Source organism: Sceloporus occidentalis, unplaced genomic scaffold (genome assembly GCF_023333645.1).
Source record: "Sceloporus occidentalis isolate IW3139 unplaced genomic scaffold, rSceOcc1.0.p SCAF_70, whole genome shotgun sequence".
Classification (NCBI taxonomy): Eukaryota; Metazoa; Chordata; class Lepidosauria; order Squamata; family Phrynosomatidae; genus Sceloporus; species Sceloporus occidentalis.
Window position 1 is genome coordinate 1,920,526 of NW_028317050.1, and position 14,769 is coordinate 1,935,294.

The window sequence follows — 14,769 nt, forward strand, 5'->3', positions numbered from 1 at the left end:
TTCAGGGGGGGGGGTTTCATTTGGTCGAGCTACTCGTTTACTTCATGTGCAGGGGGGAGGGAGGTTTTGTTTTGTCGAAAAATCCACCCTCAAATTCAGTGTCTCCCTTATGGCATGGTGGTAAAGGCCTTGCCAAGTCTCCCCCTCCCAGCAGATCCTTCACTGCTAGGAGGTTTCATATACCATGATGTATTTTGAAAAGTTTTAACGAGCCTTTTGATGAATGGCTTTGTCTAACATTCTTACATAGGGTCCCCAGAGCTGAAAACAGACCTAAAAAGCACCATAGGTGGTGGTTTGGGGTTCAGCCAATGATGAAATATAGATATTTCATAGCTGTGGCCAGTGTGATTAACAATGTATGGTTGTTGTGGCAAAATCCCAATCTTCCCTCTATTAACATATCTATATACATTCCTCCAGAAGGTTTTAAGACTAGGGCATGCCCACAACCCATGAGGAGCGTCTGGATTGGGTTGCATGCATTGGGGACAGTTGTTAGTATCCGGTAAGTTTACTTTGACTTATGCGGCATCCAATATGTGTTGTGGGCTAAATTATAAGCTATTTCTGTATAAACCGAAGACCATGGTCCACTATGATCCACCAAGGAATCTAGAGCAACATTTAAGTTAAATCTCAAAACCATACTGGTTAAAAGATATTTCAGACAATTGAAATGTTTAGGACAGACTGGCGCTAAAATGGTTTAATCAAAAGTGTTAAAATGCCCCTCGTAAAATACTTTGGGATGTCAACTTAGAAAAAAAAGGATATACTTTTGTTTAGCAGTTTTTCCTTTTCTGGCCTCTATTGGGGGGGCAACTCCCAGCATACCAATTTTTAAAAAAATCTTGTGTAAATACAGCGATGCGCGTCATTCATATTTAACCCTGTAAGTGCCAAAATAAATGAAAATACCAGGCACATGAGGTGTTTCCAAAAACAGGACAAATAGCTAAATACACTTTTTTCCCATTTGCACTATATATATGGTTTTTATAGGTGAAGCTGTGAAAACATTTCCTTTTTTTCTAAATTTTTCCCCACATTTTTAGATATATTTTATACTAAATGATGGTTTATATATATATAATGATTCTTTTTTTAAAAAAAAAAAAAAGCCCTACTTGTGCTGGAAAAAATTCATCATGTTGTCTTAGTTTGAGTTGCTACCACCTTGTGGATGCGCCTGGAATTGCACCTGACAAATTAACCAGTTGTTAACTAGTTTGCTCCTTTTAGGTTTCAACTTTCAAGTTACTAACTTGTCCTTTCAGTCCAGATTCTAGAATTACACAAATGCAACTTTCAAAGTAAAAGCTTAACTGTCCTAATATAGCGTTTCTAGGGACAAAAATGAATTTTACCGGATCCCTTTAATAATAATAAAATGCATCTTTCAGTGGTTGTTAGTTAACTTCTGAGGGGGGGTTTCTGTCAAAAGAGGTATTTTTCCAGAGATAAAAGCTGGTTGCCTTTTTCCGTATGTCTTATCAGCTTTCCTTAATGCATTAGAGTTTACAGTCTCTTACCTATCAAGCTACCTGTTCTTATTTCTTTTATGTGATATTTTCATCTATAAATAAATATGTATACCTATTGCATATATAAATACACACACACACTGATAAAACATGGACATCCTAGCCAGCTGACTGACTGGATACAGACTTTGCTAAGAGTTCTACGCAATACGCAGACCATGACATCGTTGCCCACACAGCTACTTGTTGCCGCCATTTTTTGTATTGGCAAGCGACTCAAAATAGGGCAGGTTCATATCTGCCATGTTGCATCGAAAAGGAGGCTGACCCTTTTCTTCCTGTTTCCTGTCCGTAGCGCGTCTGCAGTTTGTTGATCGTCATTTTTGATAAACAAACTTGTTTAATATTCAGACGTCATGGAGGCAGGAGGCGAAGACAAGATTACAGACTATTTAACCCTTCTTTCCCCCCAGGTAACTTGTGCAGCACCGACAGCATTCATGGTCCAGGAGGCTATAGGTGGCAATTTCTGAATGTATCTTCTACAGATTTCTCTATCAGTCCCAATAATGCTCTTCAGTTTTTAGTAACTTTCTTGAAAAAGTCTGAGAAAAGATGCCAAAGTGGCTAAAATTCTTCAATAGTTTGTAATACAAATCTCTTTTGTGCTTCCATTGCCTTAAGTTTGTATTCACTAGTATTAATAGTATGCATGTATTTAAGGCAAGAATTAACGAAAAAAAAAAGATTGGTCCCGGCAAAGGGCTCTTTTGTTTCTGATATTATTTTATATAGCGCCATCATATTCTGTAGCGATGTACAATAACAGGACATAACAAGTAGTATTTTAAGTATTAAGTGAGTAAATATTATTGCTTTGTTAGGTGTCCATATGTAACATTTCTGTAGTATTGTGGAAATCTGTTTTTCTTTTTTCTATGGTTTAACATCTGTTAAGGACGCTGAACAGTCCAGTGTTGCTGTTTTTGATCTGGGACTCCAAGAAGAAGATCAAGAAGAAAACGAGACCTCGAAAAGACTGCCTTCCAAGGTTTTGAAAAAAAGAAATGACATAAGAGCCACCAAGAACAAGGGACGACTTTACAGCCAGCTGATGCAAACTGAAGCAGGTGACGTGAGATTTTATAATGTGTGTATGTATATATATATATATATATATATATTGATCTATGGATATATAATGGGTAGATCTCCAACTGTTGTGGAAGTAAAATTCCCATTATTCTCAGGGGTTAAAGGGTTTTCAGTGTAAAGGTGCAAACTTCCAGGGTCACGCAGTCTGGAGCATTGAAGATATAGTAATATCTATACCTTCACAAAAGTATTTTTGTTTTCTGTTTTATTATAATATATTATTAACCATATCATTGCCAACATTAGTGGACCACTGGAATCGAATCTCCGTGATAAACTATTACAGGGTTTAGAATTTGAAATCCTCTGTGGTCTGATGGTTTTTGGCACTGCAGGAAAGCGCTACCATTGAAATCTCAGAGGAGCACTTTCTGCGCATGGACACAGTGGTCTCAACAGATCCCAGCCCACAGTGTTTTCCAGAGCCAGAACTAGCGCTGGCTGATGATGAGTATATCCCGTGTAATAGAAACCTAAAAATTTTAAGGCGCCACACATATCATATACATCAAAGACCACGTGATGGCTGGAGTGTCTCCTTAACATCAAATATCATTTTTTTAATATTAGAAGATTAAGGTTGCACTGGGCACCGTTCCTCTCCTTTGGCAGCGTTAACACGTTACAGCCTGGGTTAGTGCCGACCGCTGGGGAATCCCGGCATCTCCCATTATCTCACAGGTGATATTTATTCTATTGACACGCTAACAGGTTTCCACCGCCAAGTACTTAATAGATCCCACTTCCTATCTATTGTTAATAAATCACTAGATTGTGTTAGAATCCTTTTCATTAACTTTGTGATCGATTATCACAAAAGATACTTTTAATTTGTTTTTTTTGTGCAACACCTATGGAATGATTTTTTTGCTCATTTTGAGTAGTTATTTACATTCTCCCCCGTTAGGGTTTCATGGAATTTATTATTAAATGCTATTTTTGGCTTTACATATCTCTATTATGAAGTTCCCCACACCAAAAACAATGCTTACATTTTGACATTAAGATTGGCTTCCCATTTACTTGATGACATGTATGTTGTTTAAAGCCCTGCAAAATAATTTGGCATCGGAGACATCATGGAGGATTAATAGAAAGGAGGACGCAGAATAAGAGGTTCTTTTAAAAGCATTTTTGTGTCTATGGTGATATGTCTATTGCAAGTTATTATTATTGTTGTTTTATATAGCACCATCATTCTGTAACGCTGTACAATGGGTAGACAGGACAAAAATGTGGTATATAACATAACAATTTGACTTACAGAAGTGAGGAGGGTATCTATATACAAATATGTATCTATATAAATGAATAAACACACTAAACTATTTAGTAAATTATTCCAGATCTTTAGAAGCTTCACTGCAATCAAAAGGAACAAACATTAAATTTTATTTTTTTTAATTTAGAAAATGCATCGTTTAATTTTCTTTTTCTTGCTGTCTGAGCATTAATCAAATTTTCATCTTTAACAGAAGTTCAGTCTAGTATCGGAGACCTTGTGTTGGCAGCAGAGTTTATGGAGCAAGTGAATGAAGTAACACAACAAGGACATGGAATTAATGATTGTGTTATACATGACCATGGAGATTACAGTGTGCCAGATGATCCTGAGTACTTAAAACAGATTGTAAAGCAGCTGAAAAGGACTTCATATACCCAGACCCAACTTCTCCTTTCACTGCAAGAATCGTTGGACAAAAAGCAGAAGGAATGCCAGGAGCTCCAGGTAATGGTTAACTCACTTAACTACATACACTGTATGGACAAAACTATTGGGACTTTTATGACATTGCATTTGAAATATACAGATGTTAATAGCTTTGTCCAAAATGTTTTGGTAAGCTGTTTGGGACATACCAAGACATTTTGGACAATGCTATGCTTCCAACTTTGTGGGAACAGTTTGGAGAAGGCCCTTTTCTACTCTAGCATGACTATGCCCCAGTACACCAAGCAAGGTCTATAGACATAGTTTGGTGTGAAAGAACTTGACTGGCCCGCACAGAGCCCTGACCTCAACCCCATCAAACATCTTTGGGTAGTAGTGGAAGGGAGATTGCGAGACAGGCCTTCCCCTCCAACATCGCTGCCTGACCTCACAAATGCTCTACTGGATAGCTTTTCACTGACCTACAAGCATAACTACAGTTCTTAACCCCTTCGCGACCTTTGCCGGTTCAGGACCGTCATGACAGGAAGGTCACTAAATGACCTTTGACGGTCCTGAACCGTCAAAAAATTACTTTCTTCGCTTAAACAGCGTTACTGTAATGCCTCGATGTCGAGGCATTCAGTAACGCCGAGATCGGCATCGGGGGCCATGTCTGGCCCCTCCCCGGGGCGTCAACAGCCGCCATACATTGTATGTTTTAAAAGCGTTTAGGAGGCGATCAACGATCGCCTCCTAAACTTAAATGGTGTCGCTGGAATGCCTCGATCAGGAGGCATCCAGCGACACCAAACACTTACCTTTGGATGGGCTGTGACCGCTCCGGAGAACGGTCACAGCCGCAGCTGCCGGTGATCTTCGCCATCAACAAGATGGCGGCGGCCCGGGAAAAAAAATTATAAAGAAGAAAGAGTTCGCTAGACGGTCTCCTGACCCTCTAGAGAACTCTGGCTCCACTTGCAGGTTGAATACAGGTACTGCATTCAACCAAGCAAGTCAATGGAACCCAGCTTTCTAATCACTATGTGATTAGTAAAATATAAAAAAAAAAAAAAAAAAATGGAAAAAAAAAAATAAAAAAAATGTGCTAACATTTAAAAATAATTATGCAGTGATGTCACTTGATGAACCATCCAGTACCAGCAAAATGTGTAAAAAAAAAAGTATTAAAAAAATAAAATAAAAAAATAAAGTTTATTTTGAGCAAGTGCTAAAATTTCTCAAAAATCTCAACAAAGAGTTAAAATAAAAGCACTTCAAATACCCAAGGGGTGTCTAATATATAAAAAAAATGGCTGATGGGGTAAATTGGAGTGGCCGAGCTCAAAGATAGGGCATAGGTACAGACTGAACAAAATGGAGAAAAAAAGCGCACTTCCCAAATGTGGCATTTTAAATCTCAAACAACCCGACAAACCCATGCATGTCGGGTATCACTGCACTCAGGAGATGTTCCTGAACACACATTGGGGGGTTGTTTAACAGTGACATATACCAGAACCTGTATATCTATAACTAAAGTACAATTTGTGTGGGGGGAAAAAAAATAAAAAAAAATTACTATTACAAAGTTTGACAAAGTGTAGTTCTATAATTGGTGCATGGAAAGGGTTAAAATAACAGCATTTGGAATACCCTGGGGTGTCTAGTGTTCAAAAATATATGGTTTGACAGGGTTAAATTGAGTTAACCGGCTTCAAAGATGTTCCAAAGAGGAGATGGAGGCAGACTGACCAGATTTGTTAAAAAAGATTTGGAAATCATAAAACGCTGCTTGTACTTATTGCCCTATAACGTACAAAAAACAGCAAAAAAACATTGGGTATTTCTAAACTCAGGACAAGTAGTAGAATCTATTTAGCTAGTTTTTTTTACTTGCTTTTTTAGGTGAGTAAAAGATTTTTCAAATAAAAGTCATAAAATGTGGTTTTTTTTCAATTTTTCACCATGTTTTTTTATAGTAAATAAGATGATACGATCAAAATAATGGTATCTGAAGAAAGCCCATCTTGTCCTGAAAAAAACAATATACAACTTATGTGGGTACACTAAATGGGTGATGAGAAAATTACAGCTGAACACAAGCACCACAAAAGTATTAAAACAGCCTCGGTCCCACATGGTACAAAACGAAAAATGAGCCCGGTCCTTAAGGGGTTAAATAAAAGCATTGAACAGATGTGCAATTGTGTATGTGTTCATATGTAATGATTTTATATTGTATGTTGTATCCATTTTACTGTTCTAAATATCTTTAATCAAATTTGGTGCATCATTTTATAACAGTTACACTACAAATACAACTTCTTCCATGTGCTGTCAGTGCAGGTAGTTTTAATAATATATCTATATAATATCATAGATTGCACCAACCAAAGTATCCTTACATTTACGGTATAATTTAACAATTCCAAGCTGGAAAATGTAGCTCACAGTACTTGTAATTTTCATTAATATAAAGGAAAAAACCTATTAACGGGTCTCTTTTATATATTTATTCACCCATTCATTCTTTTCTTTTTTCAAAATGAAGGAGAAGTGGGAGAATGAACGGTGGATGCTGTTGGCTGACACAGGTCAACAGATTTCTCAGTTGGAGTCAGAGATTAAGAATTTACATTGTGAAAATGAAATATTGGAGAAGAAAAATAAAGACTTACAGGAGCAGTTGGCACAAAGTTCTGGGACAGTGCTTTACTTAGGGCAGCAGGTAAAGGATCGTGAAAACCAGAGGGAAGAAAAAAGCTTCAGCATGAGCAGCATAAAAAATGAAAGCAAGCTGGTACGGTTTTATACAGGTTTTGAAAGCTACGACCAACTTGTTGATTTCCTCACCTTCCTTACTGCAGACCATAAACTATGTGCTGGCAAAATCCGTAAGAGAACAGAAGTCGGACCTCAAAGTGCTCTCAACTTGGAGGATCAGCTGCTTCTTGTTCTTACCCGATTACGCCTAGGTTTATTGCTTCAAGACTTAGCCTTTCGATTCAGAGTATCAGAGTCTACGGTTTCTCGCTACTGGCTAAACTGGACAGAGCTTCTACATGCTAGACTTACCCAGGTAAGATTGCTACTTATTGTAATAAGATCAAAGTAACTCAGGTTTGCTAGTTACAAACTATGCAAAATGTGTCAAGTATAGGGTTTCAAACAAACTTGCAATTTATAGTTACTGTTAAACCTACTCACTGCTGCACGTGTCTATCCTATTACAGTGACTTTAAATTTAAATGCAAATTTTAAGCTGCTAGAGAAATGGACGTAGAGGCCACAGCCCTATGAGATACTCCACATTTAGATATCACAAGGTCATTGGGCAGCAGTTAAAGACTAACGGTGTCCCTTTTGATGAATGTGGGACAGGGTTAGTAACTTACCTGTTTTTACGCTACTGATTGGTTGGGCTGCTTAGCCAATCAGGTTGGAATATATTAAAAAGTGCTATGTGCAGGTGGCACTGGGACCTTCTCAAAGCCAGCACTGGAGTGGACTGAGAGCGAGTACACCACAGGTGTGTTCATCCAAACATGTACTGCAATCCAAGTATTTGGGGAACGGAGAAAGTGGTCAAGTCTGCAGAATTCCAAAAGGCATTTAGGGGAAATCGCACGCTTACCATTAAGCTGTCATATCCAGTTAAGTGTATAATGCACGCAAGTATGTTGTCATAGCTTGAGGTTGTTTTACTACAAAGTAAGATCTTACAGGGAGGCTGACAATAGTAAGATGTGGAGAAGGGGAACTTACAGAGGGAAGTTTAGCAGCATTGCAAACATGTAATGTATGTAATCACGGATGTAAGTATGACACAAAATACAAGAACAGGGTAAGATGAAAAAACACCCTAGTTAAATGCATTAGTTCTCCTGCATAAAGCAAACAAAAGTGATAATCACTGTAGAACATGACACTGCAGCCTGCAGAGCAGAATTAGAGGATCTAGTAATGTCAAAGTGGAGACCACATGAACATAAGTCTTCCCTTTCACCTTGTGGTGGCCTGAAAACTAAGACAACACAAAGATGTACACATGACCCATACATGGGAACTTCCCACAGCAGGCTACCCATTGTTCCCAATTTGCATTCACTTTTTACAAACTCAAATCTTTTAATTTCGCTATAGATCGACACCCTTTGTTTGTCTGCGGTACGACTTATTCTCTATGTATATATACAGACTTAAACGCACTCCAATTTTGCTTTTAGATCCCTATTACATACAGTTCTAGATACCTAGAACTTTTTGAACCGAAAAGGACAGTGCAGCATCAAGGCCTTACCTGCACTATTATGGACTGTACAGACCTTTTCTTTGAGGTTCAAGCAAAAGACCGTGTAAGACCAGCTTCTTCCCATCCATGCAGAAATCATTACCTAAGACGTGGATATGCTATAGCTTCTCCCAATGGTTTTATTACTTTTGCATCAAGCTTGACTTTTGGAATAGCTACAAAGGTAATGGATGGACAGCCACAAGACCTGGCTGGTGGAACACACCCTCCAATAAGACTACCACCATTTATGCAAAATACACCAATTCAATTAACACACCAACAGCAGGAATGGAGTAGACGGGTTCTCAGCCTTCTAAGCCTCATTGACAAAGTTTTAAACTTCCGCTTTCTAAAGTTTGTGTACCCCCAGAGCATGGAAGCGCAAGTTGATAGAGCATGGACAATTTGTTGTTACTTGGCATGCCTTTTGCATGAGCCGATGGGATTATCCTAAATCTAGACAAAAATGTTGCTTTCTGCAGTCCTACATGTTTTTGCTAAATACATTTTTCTTCTTCTAAAGCATACACGCAGTTACAATTCCAAGTACTTTCAAATCTGAAAGCCACAAAATATTCACGTGACAACTGTGTTCTCATTAAGAATTTGCAACGGTCTCCCTTACCATAGTACAGCCAGCTTTTTTTCTGCATAACTTTTTGGCTTTCATAGGCTTCAAAGCTCCACCTCACAATTTCATATAAAGCATGCCATTTGAGTCTATAAACACATGTGGCAGCTGGGAGCCTCTTACCGGTTGCTAGGGCATATAGTATAGATCGACTCATTAACAGAACACACACGCTCCTTACAGACAGTTTAGCTTTCGAACACGCACAGATAAGTGCAACAAGTGTTATGCTTGGAAGGCATGTTCATCTGACTGGGGATACTACATAGCTGGGATGTACTTTTAAGAATGTAATCCATGGGACAACACTGACCCGAATAAAGGAAGAATTGTTCTTACGTTTATGCAGTAATTCATTCTCATTTCTGTAAGAAGAGCCTGTGTGTTTTTTTGGACCTAAACTTTTTTATCCCTTTGAATAAACCAGGTACACATATGCCCAATAAAAGAGAACTAAAATGCACGAAAAATAAAATTATGGTAGGTTAAGGTGAAATGAATTAAGACTTGAAACCCAGTTGAAGACTTGAATTTGTTTTTATTGTGTACAAAGCAGACAAAAACTTTAGTTCTTGTATCCTCTGCTGGCTCTGCGTCCTCTGGCACGCTCAAATTTTCTGCCCTTGGAGCGAATGTAGGGCCTAAAAATAAAAGTTTGTTTAATATTGACAATGATAGTCTTCAAAACAGAACTATAATCACACCTAATGAGAGCAAAGGCCTGTGTCTCAGACCCTAACAGGAATTGGATCCATGCTTTCATGTTAACGACCCAAGTTGGTTTATAAAATCAGTATACAATATCATACAAATGTTATTCATTTTTTTGCTGAAAATGTTTTCCAGAACACTACCATCCTTTCTGAATATTTGACATCTGTAACTAGCGCAAACAAAATACAAGGTATGTGTAAAAGCTATGGAAAGATCACAAAAGATACTTAAAATAAGCACTTGTTGTAAAGTCACCTTGACAGATCTTTTGCATAGCTGCAAAAAGTAAGACATAATCCCCAAAAATAACCACATCTGTGGCTAATTATGAACAACAAAGTTGTAATTTTACCGAGATGCAGAATTGTTTGTAAGAAACAGACAAAAAGATAGATGTAGTCCCCTTTGATCGCTGTATCCCATTTACAATTTTACTACTATTGCAGGAGGTTTGGACAATTAGTGTCCCAGCAATTTGAGTACGTTTATATCTGCCTGATCCACTAAAGTCAGCATGCATCACTTTTACTTTGAGGGGACCAACATGTCTCCTCAGTTATTTGGTCACCGACAGTCACGGGCCCGGTCACACTGCAAAGGAAAATGTTTACCCCAACATCTAGCCAACTTACTTGGTATGACTGTGGGGAGTACCGGGTGCCTTGCCAAAGTGTCTGTACACCTCACGTGCCTTACGTGGTCCTAAATGGAAATATTAAAAAAAAAAAAGTGCATATGTAAGATATAGGTTCTTGGACCAATTGCCACAAATGCAATAATTTACATGTTTTAAACCAACATCTACTAAAGGACTAAGCACACAAACCTTGAATCCTATCTGCTGCCAGAATCACATTTCTGATTCAATAGATTTAGATCCATCAAGAATACACACAAACAATGTATCGTTAAAAGCTCAACACCCCCCCCCCCCCCCCCCAAATTTAGTTAAGTAAACTGTCAACAAAAGCTTATGTAATTTAACCTACACAGAACAGAGAAGGGTTGGTTTCCTAAAGTATATTTGCTTGGACAAAACCTGTAAATTCCTCCTTTAGTATAAGCGACTGTTTTGTCATCTATGATCTATGTTAGTCCAGATTCTAAAAACTAGCATAACGGTGATGGTTTTCACCCATATCCAGTGCATTTCAATAACCTCTACAATTTGATGCCGATTGTTTAAAAATGAACTACGATCTTGAGAAATATGCTTTGCAAATATTAAAATGCAGAATCAATTCTTGAGTAAAACGTGCAAACGGTGACCCAAACCACAATTTGTAACTTTTATATGCAATCGAATGGGATAGTCACCTGATAAGAGAACTGTGTTCTGGCCTTTGGGGGCAGCAAGAGCCAGCTGATCAAATGTCATAATCTGTCCTCCAGACTTCAGAATGCGGTCGCGTGCACCACCAGTCACTTTAAGTGCGCAAACCTGTAGCGAAACAGAAAGCTCTCACTTTGTAGAATTGCAAAATTATAATAAAGAATGCCTGCAAAATAGTTTAACTGCATTCTCCTCAGACACAAGATTAGCAAGTCAAGGCTTCTGGTAACACCTCAGACTCCTGTAGGATACTTTTTCATGATCAAGGTCTACTTGAAAACATGGCTACTTCCACATAAACAAATTTGGTTGCCTCAGTGCTCTTTGAAAACGTAACGAAACAAAATATAATGTTAGTAGAATGGTTGTGTTCACAGAACTAGTTAATCTATTCGAACTAGCTGTAGCTTGATTTGCATTGTTATAAGGGGTGTGTGAGTAATTATATATATATATATATATATATATATATATACACACACACACACACACACAATACAACAGCACCTCCCCTTTAATGATAAACTTGAAAGCAATAAGTAAATGCGCACGTAATACATATAGTTACAATCTATGGCAAAAGCAGCATATTCTGTTCCCCACTATTACAAAGACAACCAGTTAGTCCGTCTCAAGGATGTAGTAACTTAAAGGTTTATGCACTGCCTGAGAACGGACCTGAAGATGACTGCTTCCATAATGTTCACCTTAAACAGGTTTCTAATACGTATGATATAGTTTGTAAACAGCAAAACATTAAAACTCCAAAAAAACTTTCATAAAACAAAGCAGAGTACATATTCCCGAGTAGTTTTCAGGAAAGAAAATGCTACAGTAAATGTTTGTTTACCTTAAGTTTTGGGATTTCTTGGATCCTGACATCATCTGTGATGCATCCCACCACCACTGCAATTTTGTTTTCACGTCCAGGCGTCTTCATTTTACGCATCTTTCAAGTTAGAAAAGGTTCAGTTAGAAACATACATCCATGAGCTTGATGTTTAGTTAGACTTCATAGAGCAACAGCAGACTCTATAGCACCATTTACAGTAAGAGAAAAATACACAAAGGGACAGCGTCCTGCCCTAAACTGGCTGAATACACATGACGTTTATACGAGGACTGACACATACTGGTAAGGTAGTAGAGGACCCTGCTTTCTTAATTCCTATCTATTTGGTCCCATCTTAAGGTAGACCGGACACTTACATAGCAGTGTTTCACCTGCACATTTTCTGGCACAACGAACAGTGGTAGAGGGACTTTCTTAAACAAAACTGTTTCCTGTTGTACACTACAAATAGCAAAACACAAGTTGCTTTAATCAGGCACATTAACCCCTTAAGGACAATGGGCAGTCCCTAAACCCATAGAAAACAATGCATTTTGAGCCCGTACATGTACGGGCTTTGCCATTAAGGGGTTAACCTCAGTACCGTCTCAGCTGTGCTTTTTGTATACTGCTTATACAATAAAAATGTTATTAACTTGACATGACAATTTATAATAAAACAGAGCATCCATTAAGAGGGCAGACCCGAGGCACCAAAATGCAAACAGTGTTCGTTGAGATGCTTCACTGTAGTGGATGGGACTGGCTGCCGGGAGGTTTACATTCTCCACCGCCAAGATTGAATCTGGAAAAAATTAATTTACTTACCAAGCGGGACACGGAGAGGGGTGGCCTATTTGTGCGGCTCATGAAGAGACGTCTTAGGACAACTTTGTTGAAGTTGGAGTTGGTACGACGGGCCAAGAAACGGTAAAGCTGAAAAGTATGTTAAGAGTTAAGCGTAAATTTCAAAGTGCAGAAATTGGGGAAAAGACATGTTGGTTATTACCCCAAACCCCTAGACACTCTAGGTTGCTTACCTTAACCAGAAGCCTCAGATAGATATCCTGGCTTTTGGGCTCCTTTCGCCGCACCTTGCGGTCCTTGTTGTGGCGGATATCTACTCCCTGCAATTAAACAAAAAAGACTGTTGCATTATAGGTTTCTGTTAAAACGACAGGGATAAAAAAAAAAAAAAAAAAACAAACCCAAAAAAACAAAACATTGCCACAACGGTTACAGAAAAACAAAATATGGGATAACATGCAGTGGGTCATCATACTTATAAGCAAGTGTGCAATCTCGTCGCCTTCCCAGGTGAGAAACATGGCTTAAAGCGCTATAGATATGTTGCACAAATAAAAGGTTATCAATTGTCCGTATCCTCCTCAAAGTAATCAAAGGTGGGCCACAACCTATTTAACTAAAAATGAAATTCTTGGGCAAAATGCAATTGGGATGAAGAGTAATGGAACTCCAGTCTAAGAAATATATGCAATCTAGGAGAGACTGACCACACATCAATGATTTAATGTCTTAAGCATGTTCCTGATTAGCAGGACTTTCATTAGCCTGACAGAATTTGACGTCACGACAAAATGTTCACCTATATATTATAGGAGCTTCGGAGAGATCCTACAGACAGACATGTGCCAATGAAGATAAATGTCCACTCAAGGTTTGCAGGAAACCAGATTTTCTCAACTTCTCATGAACAGGTTCCGGCAGGCGCCAAACTACAGCCAGCACAAGACACGTTACACAAATAACGCTTTATGCCAAAAAATACACTTCACTTTTTAGTAAATATGAAGCTCTTACGCACAGGCTTAACCCTTGCCAGGGCGACTCTTTGAATACCATTCATGCGTTTGGCTCATAACAGCAGACAGAAACCCTAGGCCATAACAACTAATCAACGGATTCCACTATAATAAAGTTACTTTTACCTGAACAAAACACCACAGAAGACATCCTCACGATAAACTACAGCCCCCCGGAGTCACTGCATAATACAGCATCCGAACACCGGGCATGAAGTCTGTCCATCTGCGATAAAACTTTTAACGCAAAAGACAGCATTCCCTTTTTTAGCAAATAACCGCCAAAACCCCCAAACACTAAAAACTATAATCAACTGAGAGAAATACCCGGATGCGAGCGATCAGGCCCCACAGCACACAGGAAGAGATACATGTTACTTTATTAAAGTATCTGATGTTTCAGCCACAATACCCTCCCAGCAAGAAGGCCTATAGCAAGCAGATGCCAAGAGTCGCTTAATAATCAAACGTTAGGAAGGGGATTTGCGAGATGGAAAAGGATTAAAATAAACACGAAGCTTCTCACCATGATGGCGGCTGTAGCAGCAGCGGCTTCTCGGGGAGGAAAGGAAGGAGGAGGGGTATTCGCGTTGGCTTATGGGAGCGCACGGGAACAGGAAGTTGTGTTGGAAAGGAACTAGACGCTCTAGCCTCTGCGCTCAGTGGTGTGTGGCGGACTTGTGGAAAGGTAAATGTATGTGACGTGAAGGCAAAAGACTCGCTGAGGATAATGGGAGTGTTATAGCTTACCCACACAATACATAGGGTGTTTTCTCTAGGGATTGTTCGTTAAAAGGGTAGATTTGTGGCATACACTAAAGGAGCTTTGTATTATTATTATTGTGC

At 38.7% G+C, this 14,769-nt stretch overlaps 2 protein-coding genes across 2 annotated transcripts; one reads left to right on the top strand and one right to left on the bottom strand.

Annotated features, from left to right (window-relative positions):
- The first annotated feature begins 1,903 nt into the window (after positions 1-1,903).
- Positions 1,904-9,044, top strand: LOC149286334 (uncharacterized). The gene is made up of 6 exons (XM_089494238.1): positions 1,904-1,960; positions 2,446-2,622; positions 2,978-3,104; positions 4,091-4,371; positions 6,848-7,375; positions 8,523-9,044. Exons 1-6 carry the CDS (start codon positions 1,904-1,906, stop codon positions 9,042-9,044), a joined length of 1,692 nt encoding a protein of 563 aa, XP_089350364.1.
- A 728-nt stretch (positions 9,045-9,772) lies between these two features.
- LOC149286335 (large ribosomal subunit protein eL18B) lies at positions 9,773-14,479 on the bottom strand. Its single transcript, XM_089494207.1, has 7 exons — positions 14,450-14,479; positions 13,141-13,227; positions 12,929-13,036; positions 12,119-12,217; positions 11,253-11,376; positions 10,568-10,637; positions 9,773-9,862 (listed from the first exon to the last, which is right to left on the bottom strand). The coding sequence occupies exons 1-7, from the start codon at positions 14,450-14,452 to the stop codon at positions 9,787-9,789; spliced, it is 567 nt and encodes a 188-aa protein (XP_089350333.1). The 5' UTR covers positions 14,453-14,479; the 3' UTR covers positions 9,773-9,786.
- Positions 14,480-14,769: the final 290 nt, after the last annotated feature.

Bases quoted from the DNA above. Each gene is read 5' to 3' on its own strand.
- LOC149286334 (XM_089494238.1), top strand. From the start codon at position 1,904: ATGGAGGCAGGAGGCGAAGACAAGATTACAGACTATTTAACCCTTCTT. The intron at 2,623-2,977 runs GTGAGATTTTAT...TTGGCACTGCAG, and splicing joins TGCAAACTGAAGCAGGTGAC to GAAAGCGCTACCATTGAAAT. The intron at 7,376-8,522 runs GTAAGATTGCTA...TTTTGCTTTTAG, and splicing joins TACATGCTAGACTTACCCAG to ATCCCTATTACATACAGTTC.
- LOC149286335 (XM_089494207.1), bottom strand. The intron at 12,218-12,928 runs GTAAGTAAATTA...CTAACTTGAAAG, and splicing joins CCCTCTCCGTGTCCCGCTTG to ATGCGTAAAATGAAGACGCC. The intron at 11,377-12,118 runs GTAAACAAACAT...GTTTCGCTACAG, and splicing joins AAGAAATCCCAAAACTTAAG to GTTTGCGCACTTAAAGTGAC.